Source organism: Emys orbicularis, chromosome 3 (assembly GCF_028017835.1).
Source record: "Emys orbicularis isolate rEmyOrb1 chromosome 3, rEmyOrb1.hap1, whole genome shotgun sequence".
NCBI lineage: Eukaryota > Metazoa > Chordata > Testudines > Emydidae > Emys > Emys orbicularis.
Window position 1 is genome coordinate 145,215,812 of NC_088685.1, and position 18,731 is coordinate 145,234,542.

Below are 18,731 nucleotides of genomic sequence, written 5' to 3' on the forward strand. Positions count from 1 at the left end.
TTTATTAGCATAACAGGCTACACAAGTGTTACCAAAGTGTAAAGAAGAGTCAGACCAGATTCTCAACTGCTCCAATGTCCTCTGAGGTTGCTAATAGTAGTGGCCAGAAGGGTGCTACGCTGCCTGTAGGAATTCTGAGGTCATGCTTGTTTCCTTCTGGAACGTACAGGTCATGGGACTCCAGGGTAGCCCTGGAGACCTTTCATGAATGGAGTTTCTCATCAGTCTTTGAATCAAAAAGTGAATTGCCTTCAAAGGGAAGGTCCTCAAGGGTGACGTGGACCTTCCTGGGCACTCTCGATACCTGGAACCAGGACGATCTCTTCATTGCCACAGATGTAGCCATGGTGCGTGCCACCATATCCGACGGGTCAAGTGCTGTTTGTAGGGAAGTATGAGTTATCAGCTGCCCCTCATTCAATATAGATTTTAACTCATTCCTATGTTCAGGAGTAACCCTGTCCATAATTTGAGACAACATGTCCCAGTGTAAATACGTTTTGTGAGAAAGGTTTGGTAATTAGCTACTTACAACTGGAGGCTGGGTGACTAATAAGCTTTATGTTGATGTACATCCAACTTTTTGGGGTCTTTCTCCTATGTGTTGATTTGAGGGGGCCCTTGTGGTTTGGACTTCTCCTGGACAGTTGCTACAAGAGATTCTGGTACTGGGTGAGAATAAATGTATTCCAAGCCCTTGGCAGAGACTTGGCCTGTCAACATGCTTGGATATAGCTAGAATCTATGCTGGTGTCTGCCACGGTCTTTTGCAGGCTCCAGCAGCCCCTGATTTATAGGCATGGCAAGGTGCAAAATGCCCAGCAGTTTGTGATTTCCCTTGCACCACCTCCAATGATATGTTGAAAGACCCTGTGATGTATTTAATAAGATCCAGGAACACCTTAGAAAGTGCCAACTGGAGAAGAGGACAAGGGGTTCACTGCCACATTGGGAAAGATGAGGAAATTGCAGCTGGGATTTGTTCTTTGACGGGTTGCAGACATGTAATCCACTCAGCACATCGAAGCAGACGTGCACAAGCCCAGCACACTGAAGCTGGAGAACTTTGCCTAGCAGTACCTGTAGGAGTGGCACTCGCGCTCTGTGGCCCTTACCCCTTCTTCGGCTATTTAAGGGCAGTGCCACCCCAATGTCCTTCCCCTGTTCTTTCTCATCCCCTGGAGCTGGAATCAGAGCATTCTGTGTGGTATCTACCCCATTCTTTTCTATCTCAGATTTTGTTGTACATAGCTGAAAGTTATTTAGCTTAGTACTACCTTAGGTTTAGTGCTAGTAATTAGTTAGGATAGATTGTTTTCCTGGTGCAATACCTTCTCCAGAGTTTTAATATTGTTCATTCCCAATATGACCCTCCACATAGTGCCTGCGGTGCTTGGGAGAAGTGCACATTAAAGAAATGTGCTCCATCTGCTCATCAATCAAGAAAAAAAAACAGGTGGTAAGGGACTTGCACTTCAAGCAGCACCTTATGGAGCAGGCCATGAGACCCCTACAATGCCGGGGACCTCCAGGACTGTCCGGCTCCTCAGACAAGTTCAGAACCGAAGTGAGCGGATGTTCCTCAGCCAGACTCTGATGCCTTCCCCAGGAGGGAGACAGGATCATTCTCCTTCCTCTGGTCCTCCAAGGAAAAGGCCTCACAAAATGGACTGCAACCACTTCAGAGCTCAGGAAGATTCTGCCTCCTCTTCCAGGAGTGCAGACTGATCCCGTGATTCTTCTGGTACACAGGATGGAGCTGGAGCATTTACCCACTCTCAGGTACTGAGGTGGCATCAATTGGAAACTGTAACAAACTCCGGTACCGTCCATGGGATGCCCGTTGAGTCCAGTACCGATGACATCAGCCCTAGTTCTTCCCACACTGTTGCCATAGTAGGCAGTATCAGACTTGCCTTGCCTCTCTGTTCCTGACTCCTCAGTTATTCAGGAGCATTCAGCTGATGGGATGACTTCTGTGTGGTCCTCAGTGCTGCCAGGATTGATTGCAGACTTGTCTCAACTGTCTGCACCATCATCTGTATCGTATAAGGCTCAGAGTGGGCAGCCAAGGTTAACCTCCTTATTGGTACAAAGGGGCCCCTTGGCACAATTACTATCTTCAGTACCAATGAGGACTGCAGGGCAGACCAGGTCTAGAAGATCAGTAACAACCCAGCCTTCAGTGGTGTCTTCTGTTTTGGTACCAAGTGGGAGTGCGATTCCCCAGTCCTCAAGGCATTGACTTCTGTATCTGCCTTGGTACTGATGCAACTGGGTATTGGGCATCAGATGAGGCTGGATGTTTGCTTGCTCCACCTGCGGTGGCTCCCCCATTGCCTTCGGACGACTTGGGGGTTCGTCAGGATTGAGCTCAGTGACATTCTCCTCCTGTACCCTTGGCTTTGAGACATCATTATCGTAGATTGTCAAGACCTCCTATGGATCACAATCAGTATTGAGATTGGCACTGCTTCCGCAGTAGGGACTCGTGGACCAGTGCCTACTGGCCTATCACCAATGGCCTCCTTGGAATCCGGGGGTCATTCCTTGATCTGAAAATTCCCAATCCTCAACACACTCCAAGGCAAGGTCATCCGACCAGTCTGTGGTATCCCCCTCCTCAGCCACCTATATTGCAGACTCAGATGGAGGCTGCTTCCTCAGAGCAGGTTCAGCCTCAGCCACTTGTGCAGGGACCTGTGCTACCTCAGGAGGTTCCAATGGCTCCGCTTCTTTCATCTCCCTGACACCGAATGAGACTGCAGCACTGGACTCTTCCTTTCCAGGGGCTGAGGATTTTAAGTTGCATCAGGATTTCCTGAAGTGAATGGCTTCAACCTGAGTTTGTGCAGGAACATACCCACAAGCTGGAGGACATTCTGCAATCCTCCCTATAAATGAAGCACTGTTAAAACCCGCAAAGAGTGCTCTAATCTCATCTGGTCCATAACTCTCTTGTAGAACAGCAGCTAATGAGAGATTGTGGCAAGGAAGATATAAGTCCATGCCTAAGGACAAGGATTCTACTCATGGTATTTCCTGATTCGCAAATCCAAGAGAGGAGTGGGATCTGTTCTTGATCTCTGAGGTCTCAAAAGGTACACCAAGTACATGAGATACCGAATGGTGACCCTAGCTACTATCCTACCAGCTTTGAATCATGACTGGTTTGTTGCTCTTGATCTTCAGGATACTTATTTCCATGTGGCAATTTTCCTTGTGTGTGTGGGGGGGGGGTTTGCAGGAAAAAACAAAAACAGGAGGGGTATCCTCTTTACAAGTAGAGTCAATGAATTTTCGGGAGTATAATGGTATCCTTCATGGAGGGGCCAAGCGGCCAGCTGGCTTATTTTATGAATGGAGGATCACAGCCAGACTTGTTGCTAAAGGCTGGGAGGAGAACTTTGAGTGAGATAAGACATTTTCTTGTCTAATGAAGTTTATGAGTTAAGTTTAGGCTCTAGAATGCATGTTATGATTTTATTTTATATGTAATCATTTGTTTCCAATATTTGTGCTTGCTCTCATTCGAATCTCTGTTCTTTGTTAAATAAAATTCTTGTTTTCACTATAAACAAATCGGAGGCCTTGTCTTCTCTACAAAATTAAGTTGACCTAAGTTAGGTTGACATACAGCCACCGCAGCAATTACTGCCGGGGTTCATGTCCACACTACACGCCCTCTGTCGATGGTGCACATCCTCACCAGGAGCGCTTCCACCGACAGCTATGTGGGGCATTGTGGGACCCTGATTGCTGGAGCCCCCCCGCCCTGTCAGCCCCATGGCCATTGTCATTAAAGGAGTCTACTAATGTATCCCAGATTAAGAATTAGTTGTAGCTAAACTATGTAACAGTGGTGCTTTCTAAAGCATTGTCTGAAGCAGGTCAGCAGCTAGAAGGCTCAGTACTGTGTACTGAGTTTGATAAAACTCATGAGTGGACAAGATGCGTTATCTAGGACAGTGATTCTGTGCTGTACATATGGATCACTGCCTCACATGAAATACTGCATACTTCCTGGGCCCCATCCTGCAATCTTGAATCACTGGAGTAGTCCCATTAAGGTCAAAGCACTACCTGCGTAAATAACTACTCAGACCTGGTCTACACTAAAAAAAAAAAAATTAGATCAGCTTAACTACGTTGCTCAGGGATGTGGATTTTTCCAACTCCCTGTCAGTGCAGGTAGCATCTAAGCTGAAGTGCTACAGCAGTGCCGCTGTCTCTGTATAAGTGTAGACAAGCCCTCAGGGAAGTAAAAACTTGCAGGTTCATCAGATCCACTGATTTTACCAAAGAATGTTACTAATAATTTAAGTGGACTCACCAGACCAATATCCTTTGCAATCACAGTTTTTGGATTATCAACTATAATGGCGCCCTCGTTTGTGACCATGTCTTGTAGGGAGTAGTCCAATTCAGCGCACCCCTCTGCATTGTGGGAAAGAGAGCCCAGTTAAGACTGTTGTCACACTCCTTCACTACTGTATTTGTGTTGTACATCAATTGAAATATTTAGGGAGAAATAAAAATAACTTCGCTCCAAGCTCTGACACGTCTCTCTGAACTTACACCAGTAATCTCCATTTTCTCAAACCTGCCTCCAACATATAACATTTGTATAACAAATCTCACATCATCTGTTTGATTCTTTTAAAGTCACACATCAACAATTAAACATCTAAAATTTCAGACACCAATTTCACAATTAGCTAGGTTAGAGTTCTAAATACATGGGATACCGGGCTGTAAACCTACAGATTTTTAGGCTGTGTCTATACGTACAGTGCTGCAGCAGCACAGCTGTACTGATATGGCTACGCCACTGCAGCACATCTGGGGAAGATGCCCTCTCCCATTGGCATAATAAAACCACCTCTGGAAGCAGCGGAAGCTATGTCAGTGGGAGAAGTTCTCTCGTTGACATAGCGCCGTGCACATGAGCGCTTATGTCAGTGTAACTTATGTCACTCGGGGGATGGTTTTTTCACAAGGAAGATGTATTTGGTGAGATTTGGGACTGGAAAGGCTGTTGGGGTCACCCTCCAAAGAGTAACTAGGCTGGTGGGATGGCTACTGGTGCCAGGGAACTGCACCACAACTGCACAAAACATAGGCCCTCAAGGTTACCGGTCTGTGTAGTCCCCAAAATGTCACAAGAACAGTAAAGATTTTTTTGGAAAAATGTTACAAACTTTCATTCCCCTCTCCTGTTACCCATCCTCTTCTCTGCCCTTTTGTCATCCTTTCTGCCATTGAAAATGAGAAAGCCAGTTAGTTTGGAGCCACAGATGACTGTGAAGGGACATTCATGAAAAATTCATGGAAGCCTGTGACCTGTTCCTGACTTTTACTAAAAATATCCATGACAAAATGAGGAGCCTGGGCAGCTGCAGGTGGAGCTCCCAGGGCCCCCTGCGGTGGCTGGGAGCAGCAGGGATCCCCCTTGTCGCCCACGATGGCCGGGAGTGGCAGTGGATCCGTCTGCCGCTCCCAGCCAGTGCTGGCTGAAGTCACGGAGGTCTTTGGAAGTCACAGAATCCGTGACTAAATCGCAGCCTTAGTAATAAGTAATGCCACAGCACCTGCAGGATGTCCTGACCCGATCTATTATGCCTGAGCTAGCAGTGCAATCTAAGCACTCAAACCTCCAAGATTTAGAACCCAATCACACTGCAAAAAGCACTACATACAAGCACTGCTCACTTCTGTGACTATTGGCATCCATGTTCAATCATCTTCTATTTTTAGTATGGACTGAACAACTTACTGGCCATGCTAGGGAACTATACCCATGCTAGGGAACAGTAACTTTGTCTTAGGGTATGTCTACACTACAGGATTAATTCGAATTTATATAATTCGAATTTAGGAAACCGATTTTATAAATTCGAATGTATTCGGCCACACTAGGCACCATTAATTCGGTGGTTTGCGTCCAAGCTACCATAGTAGCATCGATTTCCAGAGCGTGGCATTGTGGGTAGCTTTTACATAGCTATCCCATAGTTCCCGCAGTCTCCACCCCCCTTGGAATTCTGGGTTGAGACCCCAGTGCATGATGGGGCAAAAAACATTGTCGCAGGTAGTTCTGGGTACAGCCTCCCCCTCCCTCCCTGAAAGCAACGGCAGACAACCATTTCGCGCCTTTTTTCCTGAGTGAACTCTGCAGACTCCATTCTGCATCAAGCATGGATCCCGTTGTGCTCCAGAACGCAGTCTTGAACATTATAAACACCTCGCGCTTTCTCGTGGAGTTTATGCTTACACAGGACCAGAAAAAAGAGGCGAGGAGGAGGAGGCGGCGATTGCAGCGCAGCGACCAGCGTGATGAGGACATGGACACGGACACAGAATTCTCTGAGACCGCGGGCCCCGGTGCTTTGGAGATTATGATGTTAATGGGCCAGGTTATAGGCTTGGAACGCCGATTCTGGGCCCGGGAAACAAGCACAGACTGGTGGGACCGCATAGTGTTGCGGGTGTGGGACGATTCCCAGTGGCTGAGAAACTTTCGCATGCGTAAGGGCACTTTCATGGAACTTTGTGACTTGCTTTCCCCTGCCCTGAAGCGCCAGAATACCAAGATGAGAGCAGCCCTCACAGTTGAGAAGCGAGTGGCGATAGCCCTGTGGAAGCTTGCAACGCCAGACAGCTACCGGTCAGTCGGGAATCAATTTGGAGTGGGCAAATCTACTGTGGGGGCTGCTGTGATGCAAGTAGCCAAAGCAATCACGGAGGTGCTGCTACGAAAGGTAGTGACTCTGGGAAATGTGCAGGTCATAGTGGATGGCTTTGCTGCAATGGGATTCCCTAACTGTGGTGGGGCAATAGATGGAACCCATATTCCTATCTTGGCACCGGAGCACCAGGGTACCCAGTACATAAACCGCAAGGGGTACTTCTCAATGGTGCTGCAAGCACTTGTGGATCACAAGGGACGTTTCACCAACATCCATGTGGGCTGGCCGGGAAGGGTTCATGACGCTCGCGTCTTCAGGAACACCAATCTGTTTAAACGGCTGCAGCAAGGGACTTACTTTCCGGACCAGAAAATAACCGTGGGGGATGTTGAAATGCCAATTGTTATTCTTGGGGACCCAGCCTACCCCTTAATGCCATGGCTCATGAAGCCATACACAGGCAGCCTGGACAGGAGTCAGGAGTTGTTCAACTACAGGCTGAGCAAGTGCAGAATGGTGGTAGAATGTGCATTTGGCCGTTTAAAAGGTCGCTGGCGATCCTTATTGACTCGCTCAGACCTCAGCCAAACCAATATCCCCATTGTTATTACTGCTTGCTGTGTGCTTCACAATCTCTGTGAGAGCAAGGGGGAGACCTTTATGGCAGGGTGGGAGGCTGAGGCAAATCGCCTGGCTGCTGATTACTCGCAGCCAGACACCAGGGCGATTAGAAGAGCACACGATGAAGCGCTGCGCATTAGGGAAGCTTTGAAAACCAGTTTCATGACTGGCCAGGCTACAGTGTGAAATTTATGTTTGTTTATCCTTCCTGAAAACCCGCCCCCTTTATTGACTCATTCTCTGTAAGGAACCCACCCTCCCCCTTCCCCCAGCTTGCTTTCAAAGGAAATAAAGTCACCATTGTTTAAAAATCATTTATTCTTTATTAATTGATTATAAAAAGAGGGAGAGAACCTGAGTGGGGTTTGGGAGGAGGATCAGCGGGAAGGAAAAGCCCAGTAAAAAAAGGTTAAGAAAATGGCAGCCTTTTGCTTGGGCTGTCCACTGGGGTGGAATGGGAGGGTGTACGGAGCCTCCCCCCCCGTGTTCTTACACGTCTGGGTGTGGAGGCTATGGAACATGGTGAGGAGGTAGGGGGGTTATACAGGGGCTGTAGCGGCACAGAACCTGAGTGGGGTTTGGGAGGAGGATCTGCGGGAAGGAAAAGCCCAGTAAAAAAAGGTTAAAAAAATGGCAGCCTTTTGCTTGGGCTGTCCACTGGGGTGGAATGGGAGGGTGTACGGAGCCTCCCCCCCCGTGTTCTTACACGTCTGGGTGTGGAGGCTATGGAACATGGTGAGGAGGTAGGGGGGTTATACAGGGGCTGTAGCGGCACTCTGTTCTCCAGCAGCCGTTCCTGAAGCTCCACCAGACGCCGGAGCATGTCTGTTTGCTCACGCAGCAGCCCCAGCGTTGCTTCCCGACTCCTCTGATCTTCCTGCCGCCACCTCTCATCTCGAGCGTCTCTCCTCTCCTCACGTTGGTCCCTTCTGTCCTCACGGTCACTGGCTTCTTTCCTATACTTGCAAACCGTCTCCTTCCACTCATTCAGATGAGCTCTTTCATTCCTGGTGGATTGCATGATTTCGGAAAACATCTCCTCTCTCGTCTTTTTTTTACGACGCCTTATCTGGGATAGCCTTCGGGAAGGAGGAGGGAGGCTTGAAACATTTGCACCTGCTGGAGGGAGTGAAAAAAGGAGAGAATTTTTTTAAAAGATACATTTTTCAGAACAATGCTTATACTCTTTCACGGTGTATACTATTCACATTACATAGCACATGTGATTTCTGTGCAAGGTCGCATTTTGCCTCTTAATATTGAGTGCCTGTGGCTTTGCTGCTAGAGATCACAGACGCAGGTCGGGGCAACAGAATTCACCTTGCATGCTGCCATGGTAAGCCACTGTCTTTAGGCTTCTGCGCCCTGCTTTCCCACATACCAAGCAAAGCCCGTTGTGCTGCAGTTTTCCTGTTAGCTTGTTTTCTGCTGCTGAAGGTTAACACCCCCCCCCCCATCCAATTCTCTGGGATGAGTGCTTTCTCCCTCCCCCCACCGCGTGGCTGGTATCAGGGAAGATCCCTGCAGGAACCAAACTAACACCCCCCCACACCCGCCATGAATTCTCTGGGATGAGTGCTTTCTCCCTCCCCCCACCGCGTGGCTGGTATCAGGGAAGATCCCTGCAGGAACCAAACTAACACCACCACCCCCCACCCGCCATGAATTCTCTGGGATGAGTGCTTTCTCCCTCCCCCCACCGCGTGGCTGGTATCAGGGAAGATCCCTGCAGGAACCAAACTAACACCCCCCCCCCCACCCGCCATGAATTCTCTGGGATGAGTGCTTTCTCCCTCCCCCCACCGCGTGGCTGGTATCAGGGAAGATCCCTGCAGGAACCAAACTAACACCCCCCCCCCCCACCCGCCATGAATTCTCTGGGATGAGTGCTTTCTCCCTCCCCCCACCGCCTGGCTGGTATCAGGGAAGATCCCTGCTAGCAAAACGCGAAAAGCTCTGGGCCAATCCTCCCCCCCCCCTTTGCACTTGGCTAAATGCAGGGAAGGATTTCTTTTCAGCCACAGGCAAACAGCCCAGTAGGAACGGCCACCTCAGTCCCCTTAATTAAATTCCCTTATTTCAACCAGGTTACCCTAAGCGATATCACTCTCCTGAGGATTACACAGCAAGATAAAGAACGGATGTTGCTTGAATGCCAGCAAACACCGGGACCATACGCTGCCAGGCTCTGTCAGGCAATGATACCAGATTACTTGCTACTAGCATGGCGTGGTCAAGTGTCCTACCATGGAGGACGGAATAAGGCTGCACTGCCCAGAAACCTTGTGGCAAGGCTTTTGGAGTACCTCCAGGAGAGCTTCATGGAGATGTCCCTGGAGGATTTCCGCTCCATCCCCAGACATGTTAACAGACTTTTCCAGTAGCTGTACTGGCTGCGAATGCATCCCAAGTGCTCAGGGCAAATTAATCATTAAAAATGCTTGCTTTTAAACCATGTTTTATATTTTAAAAGGTAAACTCACCTGAGGTCCCTTCCATGGGGTCATGGTCTTGGGTGCTGGCTTGGGAGGCTTGGGAGGGTACTTCAGTCAGGGTGAGAAACAGTTCCTGGCTGTTGGGGAGAACGGAGAGCTGGGTGCTCTCTGCCAGCTCGTCCTCCTCCTCCTCCTCTTCCCCTTCCACGGAATCATCAGGTGTACCTGATGAGATTATCCCCAGCTCGGAATCCACAGTCAGAGGTGGGGTAGTGGTGGCGGCACCCCCTAGAAATGCATTTAGCTCAGCGTAGAAGCGGCATGTCCGCGGCTCTGACCCGGAGCGACCGTTTGCCTCCTTTGCTTTTTGATAGGCTTGTCTGAGCTCCTTGACTTTCACGCGGCACTGATCTGTGTCCCTATTGTGGCCTCTCTCCATCATGCCCTTGGAAATTTTTTCATAAGTTTTGGCATTTCGTCTTTTCGAACGCAGTTCAGCTAGCACTGAATCCTCTCCCCATATAGAGATCAAATCCAGTACCTCCTGTACGGTCCATGCTGGTGCTCTTTTTCGATTATCAGCCTGCATGGTTACCTGTGCTGATGAGCTCTCTGTGGTCACCTGTGCTCTCCACGCTGTGCAAACAGGAAATGAAATTCAAATGTTCCCGGGGCTTTTCCTGTCCACCTGGCCAGTGCATGCGAGTTCAGATTGCTGGCCAGAGCGGTCACAATGGTGCACTGTGGGATAGCTCCTGGAGGCCAATAACATCGAATTGCGGCCACACTAACGCTAATTCGAATTGACAAATTCGATTTTGGCGCTACTCCGCTCGTCGGGGTGGAGTACAGAAATCGAATTAAAGGGCCCTTTAATTCGAATTAAATGGCTTCGTTGTGTGGACGGGTCAAGCGTTAATTCGAATTAAGGCAGCTAAATCCGAATTAAAGTCGTAGTGTAGACCAGGCCTTAGATTATAACACTAAGCCTAGATCAAAACCTAGCGTATAATATATTCCCTAACACAGTCAGGGAACTGTCACTCTGTCCATATGAATGCTAAACAATAATGTAAGAACATGGATGCTCTTAACAATAGTACCAGAGCACGTTTCTACTTTTACTTCTAGCCGGCAAACCAGTCTGACGGGTTGACGCCCCCGTCCTGGCAAGTGTTTGCTGGAAAAAATCACTAACTCTCATGAAAGTGAATATTGGTATTTACAAGCTGTGGTATTCATGCAGTCACACTACAGACGCTGTTCCTCCCACCCTGAAGAGTAGGGGACTGAGAGTAAGGACTAATGTCTAATCTAGGACTACACAATATGTTTCTCACCTCTGACAATGACTTGGTGTATGGCCTGGGGCAAGTTACTTAGCCTCACTGTACTTCAGTGCTCTCACTTGTAAAATGAGGGTAATAATGCTCATCTACCTCACAGGGGTGTTGTGAACCTTATTTCATTAATGTTTCTAAAGCAATAAGATTCTTAAATTTGAGATGTCACAGAGCTATTTAACAGAGGCTGCTTTTAGCATCAAATGATGTAAATGATTGGATCCTTCTAGGCTAGGTTGACACATTCATTCTAAGACGGTTACGCCAAGCAAATTCTCATCAGTCTTTCAGTATTTAAATACTGGACTAATATTAAATTAAAGCGTCACAGTAATATAAGTGAGCATGCTCTGTCTTGCCATCCGGCAGTTTTATATTTGAAAAGTAAGCTATAATATGGTTTGATTCTATTTACAACCCGCAGCCATGAAGAACTATGCAAATTAAAAAGAAATATTGTAAAGAAATACCTTGAAGCCCCCACAAGTCAACAATTAAAGCATTTTTTTGTAAATAATTTAAAAATTCGTGGGATGCATTTAGGGCTGAGAAGTGGACTGTCTCTTCAATCTTAGCATTCATGTTTTTCCAGACAGGCTTTGTGTATAGAGAGTGTGGAAGATCATAAACTCTGTACCTAGGGGAATGAAACATTAACATAAAATGTAAATAACTGCCAGTTCAGTATTTGAAAAGGTCAGCTATTTGAACAAAGAAAATGCGAACAAAAGAATTATGGCAACATTTTGAAGTCAGCTGTTCCCTCTTGTTGAATAGAGCACTTTGTGCAGGCACACCAACCACTTTATGTGAAAATATTACTTCACTTGATTCATTTTCAGGGTTTATTTTGTTGATTGTAGCAGTTTGTCACTGAACATTTTGTCACTGTCTAAAAATGCATTTGCTTAAACAGCTTTAATGATACAAGATTTTATTTTGTATTATGAAGCTTAAAGCTTTCTGTCCTCCCAACCCCCACCACTCCACAGGGGTGTTTTGCTCCCATTCACTGAGGAAATTCACCTTTGTTTGGAGCAAATGAGTTCAAATATTCCTGTTCAAGGCAGGGCATGCGCCTATTAACATGTCCTTTAAGAGGACAGCTGAGATTTTGACATTAAGTACATCCTGCAGTTTAGAGATCTAACAGATGATAGTAGCTCATGCAATTTGGAAACTTCTGTTAGGATAACTATGAAACTGCTCTTGCTTTCGCCAATGATTGCAACTGAACATACTGTGAAGGAAGCAGTGAACTAATGAAACCCCTCACCCTATCTGAATGCCCCGTTCGGTGACTTCTCTAAGCCATTTGACTCCAAGGCACTGTAAGATGTGAATCTGGAAATCAATTCTTCTTCCCAGCAATTCCAAAGGGTCAATGACCATATCATCCTCTCTGAAGGCTCTAAAAATGTAGGAATAAGGATATAACATGTCAAATCTGGCTCAGCTTTCACAGCAAATATATGACAGTGACTTTAGTGAACGAATCAGGTCAGTGAGGAGGAGGCTGGGAACAGAGGAGAGGACAGCTGTTTACACACAAATATTCTGGTAACCACCTATGATAGGAAAGGAAACCATTTGGAAGGGACTGTATATTACAAATCTAGCTCATTTCTTTTGCTACTGGAACTCCAAGACAAGATTAGGAGATAGGTCTGGTATCCTTTGAAGGAGTGAGAGATACAGGGATTAGGAGAAAACAAAGAGAGGGGGAAGGGAAGTGCAACAAGATCCTTGGAAGACAGACACAGAATAGACCAAAAAAGCAGAAAGTATAGAGGCAGGGAGGAGAAATGAGCACACAAACACCTTCAAAAAATATTTTTCCACTCTGTCTTTACAAACAAGTTCCCTAATTCAGTGGATTACAACTAAACTAAAAGGTATTTGTTTAACCCCAACCTTCTCAAGCTATAAAGCTTTCGGGTGGTACAAAGCGAGGCTGAACCATGAAAGCAGACACAAGTTAGCTTAGTACACTTTGAAGTGTAGTAAACTAAAGCACACAAAGGCACTTTGTAAGAGTAAGGGTATGTCTACACTGGAAACTTCAAAGCGCTGCCGTGGGAGGCTGCCGCGGGAATGCTCCTGCAGCAGTGCTTTGAAGTGCGAGTGTGGTCGCACACGAGCCCTGGGAGAGAGCTCTCGCAGCGCTCTTGTTAATCCACCTCCACGAAGGATTAGCTCCGAGCGCTGGGAGCCTGTCTACACTAGCGCTTTAAGGCGCTCAGACTTGCTGTGCTCAGGGGGCGATTTTTCACACCCCTGAGCCAGCAAGTTAGAGCACTATAAAATGTAAGTGTAGACAAGCCCTAAGAGAGCCCACATGGGGAGTTAGAGTAATTAGTGGCTGTAAATTCACGCCTTAACTTGCTGTGCACTAACTTCCCAAGTAGACAAGCCCTGGAAGTAAGATTCTGCATTAATACTGACTCTCTTTTCCCCTTACTGGCCCTGGAATATAAACATAACTTGATATCTAGTGTAGACGGGGTTTAATGCCTTTACAAATGTGTTAGCTGGTCAAGGTCTACACTCGGGGCTAAGTGGTGTTTAAAATCGTGCTAATTAAAACATATTACCAACACAATTTTTTTTTTTTTTAAACACTACTTCTTCCCCAGTCTAGAAAGGATCACCACCTGCTGCTCCCACTACTCTAAGCATTCCAAGTCAATTTGTGGTTTGGTCTGGCCTTCCGTGTGTTTAACAACCTTCAGTTATGGTGATGGCAAATTTGCTTACAAATAAATTTCAAACATCAGAAAAAGCTGCCGTTCATGGGGCGGGGCTCTAAATTTAGTTGGTCACATGATTTTTTGGAAACCCTTACTGTCCTTGACCTACAACTACCCAGAAGTGTCACTGATTGAAAACTGACTAAAGCGTCACCGCTGTGGTAAAACCAGCTCTGCTTCTTACAGAGCAGAGCTACACACACCACAGCTTGAGAACCACTGGTGCAAAACGTTTGTGTTTATTGTCTCTTTATTCCCTCAAACCTGTTTTATCTGGAGCATCACCAGTGCCTTCTCCCACACACTACTACTGCCTCCAAAGCTTCCCCACCTAAACATTTCCGAGACAGCTGAGCTCAGTGGCATACTACCTCATGTACTTGGGGTGCTTTGTAATCGTTATTCAGTAGCTGGTAAAGTGTGACAGAAGATAATGGGTAGTTATTCATTACACGCTTTGTTCCTCTTTCCCAGAAGATCGAACAAAACTTCACATATTTTCAATTTTAAAGTCTCCCAGTAAGGCCCTTCCTTGCACAACCCATCTCCATCTGGCAAAGAAGTCTGGTAGCAGCTCCCTCTAGAGTTCATCAGTGTGGTTCTTTTACTTAGCTCGGGTAGGACCCTGGTAACAACTCAAGGGACTTCACCTTCCCAAGGGCTGAGCAGCTGTCATTGTAGCACCCAGGGAGATCAGGACAGACCTGGACATCAACAGTATTGTCACATGGCATATTTTCCCCATGGGCTAATGTCTTTGGGTCAAATCTGCTCCTGTTTATACCTGTGCAAACCTGTTCGAATTTCACATGGCCTTTATATTTTCCTCCATGTGTTTAGCCTCCATCTCCTACCAGACATATCACCCTGTGAAATTCCTGAATTGGATTTTTTTTTTTTTTTTTTTAAAGTGATCTTAGATAGGAGCTAGTTCAAATAAGGAAAAGGCAAACCTTTACCTTCCATCACTGGAACACGGAGCTATATTTATAAGTAGAATAGCTTCCTCCATTCCTTCAGAGTTCAGAACTTCTGTTTGTTCTTCCAGCTTCATGCAGTAAGCAAGTGACTGAAGCCAAATGTGAGCAGATCCTAAATGAATGACCTCAACAGGATCCCAGAATGGGTCATGGTCTTGGCCCACATACACATCCTCTCCATCTAAAAAATGCTGGTAAACCTCCTCCATTAGGAACTTCCTGTTGATGAACTTGGCCTTAGACCACACCCACACCTAGAGATGCATAGGAAAGACGATACAATGACTGGTCATGGGTAGGGCCCTACCAAATCCACACTCCATTATGATCAATTTCACGGCCATAGGATTTGAAAATTGGTAAATTTCACATTTTCAGCTGTTTAAATCTGAAATGTCATGGTGTTGTAACCGTGGGGGTCCTGAGCCAAAGAGGGATGGGGGTGGTCACAAAGCTGTTCTTTGTGAGGTCGTGGGATTGCCACCCTCACTTCTGTGCTGCCTTCAGAGCTGGACTCTGAAGGCAGCAACCACAGAGCTTCCTGCAGTTGCAGCAGGTTCCCAGAGGTGGACGTGGGTCTGATCTCCCCCATGCTGTTGGGAACGCCCCAGCTGCTAGTCCTGGCTGGCTTGGGAGGGACAAGACTTTCTCTTCCTCTGCACGGCTGCTCTTGGGTACCTCTGCAGAAAGCTCCGCACCCCACCCCCCAACTCACTTCTTGCTCCCATCGCTCTGCAGCTGCAGGGGGAGAGGTACAGGATGCGCTTCCCCTCCCACCCACTTCCAGATGCAATTATTAGCTTGTTTCAGTAAGATAAAGAAAGGTCATGTGAACGTGACAGGATTTATTGATTGTTGCTTTACAGCAGCAAACACCACCCAAGGCTCAACTCCCTGATTGGCAGATATGGGCATCAGAGAGTTTTGTAGGGTAGTGATCTCAATTGGTAGCCTCAAATGCGTGAACCATTCCCTTAAGTTAACACAAACAAGTGGAAAAAAAAGTTCTGGTTTCAAATGTCATTAATTGAATGTCAGCCTGGAGCATCCAGCAACTGTGTCTTTCTTCATTCCCTGTCCCTATGCTGAACACACCTGTCCGTGTTTAGACACTGCTCTCTTTGCATCCACGGAGTTGGTTGGAATTGTCAGACAGCGCTGAGCTAGCCTTGCAAGATGGAGGATTGTGCCTTCCACTCAGTTCCAAAACTGCAGCACAGGCAAACTACAGCCTGCTTCTTTCACAATATTTTTGTAAGCAGGCATCTCCAGCCTACAATCTTATCAAAGCCAGGAGCTGCATGAAGTGAGCTGAAATCCACCAGCAACAGGTGCATTTGTGCAGGGTCAAAAATATACACTGCTTTTAAGAACCTTGCTGCAGGTTGTTGAAACTTTTGAGACGTTTTTGCTCCATCGCTTGACTCTTCCCCATAGCAGTAGTATTGTCTGAGCTTCTTTGCCATGCAAAAAACACCTGCTGAGCACTGGCATTTAACTCAGCATTGTCAGAGTGGTTTTTGTTTGACTGTGCTCCAGCCCAGAACAGTACGTCCATTACTTTGTGGTACCCTTGGTGGTTCTGACAGGTCAAGATTCAAACCAAGTGATTAAGTCCATGAGTCCTGTGGCATTTTTAGCAACAAACTGAACTTCCTCATTCAGCTGATCATCATTTAGAAGGGTGGATAGTTCTGTTAAAACCTGTGTTTTCAGTGTCAGTGTCAGCTCTTCTGAGACCAACTCAGGTGAGCTGCATGGTATTATACAGGCCAAAACCGGGAATTCCAACCAGTAATTCTGGCTCTAGGGGAAGTGCAATTTTTGGTTCCTGACTTTCAGTCATTTCAGTCGTGTTTGCAATGTGCTGCCTGTATCGAAGTTTGCAGCTAGGGCAGTGTTAAAAGATCTTTCAATGTAGCTGACCAGTTATCAACTTTACCAAACATCTCCACAGCTCACTGACAAGAGAAATTACATGTAATATGGACAGCATTTGACATTAGACCTTGCAAAACCCATTTTAAAGATTTTGTCATGTAAGTTGCATTGTCACTTATGAAAGCAGATACTTTGTCAAAGTTCACACTGTATTTTGAAACGGTTTTAATTACCGCTTGAGAAACTGTAGTGTCAACAGCAGCCAAAGAGATGCAGTCGGTGGGCACTGTTAGTTTTCCTATCTGTACATCTTCAGCCTTGTCAGAAATAAAATCAAACAGAACATGCAGTACATAGTTGTCTTGCTCACCTGTAGACTCATTCAAAATAATTGCAAAAGACTCACATGAGTTAATTTGAGACGATCTCAAAATGTGTAGCAAAAACCTTTGGAAGGTAGGTCTGTCGTAGCTTATTCGCACTTGGTAAGCAACTGGCATTTTGTACATTCTGTTGAATGAACTCATGCAGCTTTGGGAGATAAAGTTTTTCCAGTGCTATATTAGCACTTGCAAACGCAGCCACAAGTTCCATTCTAGCTAAATAACCGGTCTCAGAGCTCTCTGTCGTCTTCTTAAAAAGAGAAGACGACATTGATTTTTTAAAACTTCTTGTTATAGCTGTTCTAGCGGGGTCATGCAGCCCCCTTTTTGCTTTGATGGGTTTCCGAGTCTAAGTGGCACTGACCCATTGCCCGACGTGTGTGATCCAATGAAACACTGCAGCTTGTACAAAATAGATTGTCACCACTGACATGTAGAATTTGGCTTCCAAATTCTTTCACACGATCCGCTGCAGTAATCATTTTTGAGGTTTCTGATTTACTTTGCACACTCATTTTACAGTAATTCCACGTGTCTTCTGGTAGGCAGTCAATTGAGATCACTACGCTACAAAACCTATCCAATGTCCATATCTACCAGTCAGTGAGTTGAGCCCTGAGTGTGATTTGCTGCTGTAAAGTGTCAATCAAAAAATTCTGTCAAGTACCTCACCTTTCTTTCTATTTTTATTGAAATAGGATAATAACTGCACGAGGAAGGGGGGGGCAGTTCTCTGTATAATGTCCCCTCCCCAGGCAGCTACAAAGGGGGGGGGGGACAGGAAGCGAGTGGAGGAAGAGGAGGAGGTCTGGAGCTATCTGCAGCCGAGAGAGATTCCCTTCAGGGCTGCTCTTGGGTAAGAGCAAGTCCTGTCCTGCCCCAGCCCTGCCCGGACTAGCAGCTAGGGCTCCCAGAAGCACAGGGGAGATCCAATCCAACTCCACAAGCCTCCTCCATTACAGGAACTTCTGGGTCTGCTTCCCAGTCCCAGAGAGTGTCCTGCAGCAGGACAAGGCACCCAGAGGTGGGTCTGGTCTCTTCCCCCCTCTCCCAAGCAGCTGTACAGGAGATGTACAAGTCCTGTCCCTCCCCTGCCCAGCCGGAGCTAGGAGCCCCTTTTGCTGGGGCGCTCCCAGCAGCACAGGGAAGATTGGACACAACTCCACAAGTCTCCTCCAGCTGCAGGAACCTTTGGGTTGCTGCCCAGTCCCAGAGAGCATCCTGGAGGTGGGACAGGTCTGGTCTCCCCCTCCCAAGCAACTGTGCAGCTGGAGCTAGGAGCCCCCTTTGCTGGGGCACTCCTAGGAACAGGGGACATCGGATTTCACGGGGAAGATCTTATTTCATGTCCCGTGAAGCGTTTTTCATGGCTGTGAAATTGGTAGGGCCCTAGTCATGGGGTTCTCACTTTGGTGCACTCAGATTTGCCAGATTCTTCAGTTAGCTTTACTAGTGACTATGTGCAACCCATAGGATGAACACCAGTAAGAGAAAGAGGACCTACAGTTAAGTGCACCAATTCAGTATCTACAGTGATACACACACTCTGGATACCTTTCTAGCATTTAAATATAACACTCCTGTGATCCCATCATTCCGAGAAACAAGATGTTTTTAAAGGCAAGTAGAAAGCAACACAATCTGTTTAA

General features: G+C 46.7%; 1 protein-coding gene across 1 annotated transcript in view; it reads right to left on the minus strand.

Moving 5' to 3' along the window:
* Positions 1 to 18,731, minus strand: part of LOC135876272 (kinesin-like protein KIF28) — a 56,529-nt gene that overhangs the window by 5,096 nt on the left and 32,702 nt on the right. The window contains exons 17-20 of the mRNA XM_065401467.1: positions 14,798 to 15,072; positions 12,365 to 12,499; positions 11,559 to 11,725; positions 4,334 to 4,437 (exon numbers count right to left, since the gene is read on the minus strand). Coding sequence (XP_065257539.1) covers positions 4,334 to 4,437; positions 11,559 to 11,725; positions 12,365 to 12,499; positions 14,798 to 15,072 — 681 coding nt within the window. The remainder of the gene's footprint in view (positions 1 to 4,333; positions 4,438 to 11,558; positions 11,726 to 12,364; positions 12,500 to 14,797; positions 15,073 to 18,731) is intronic.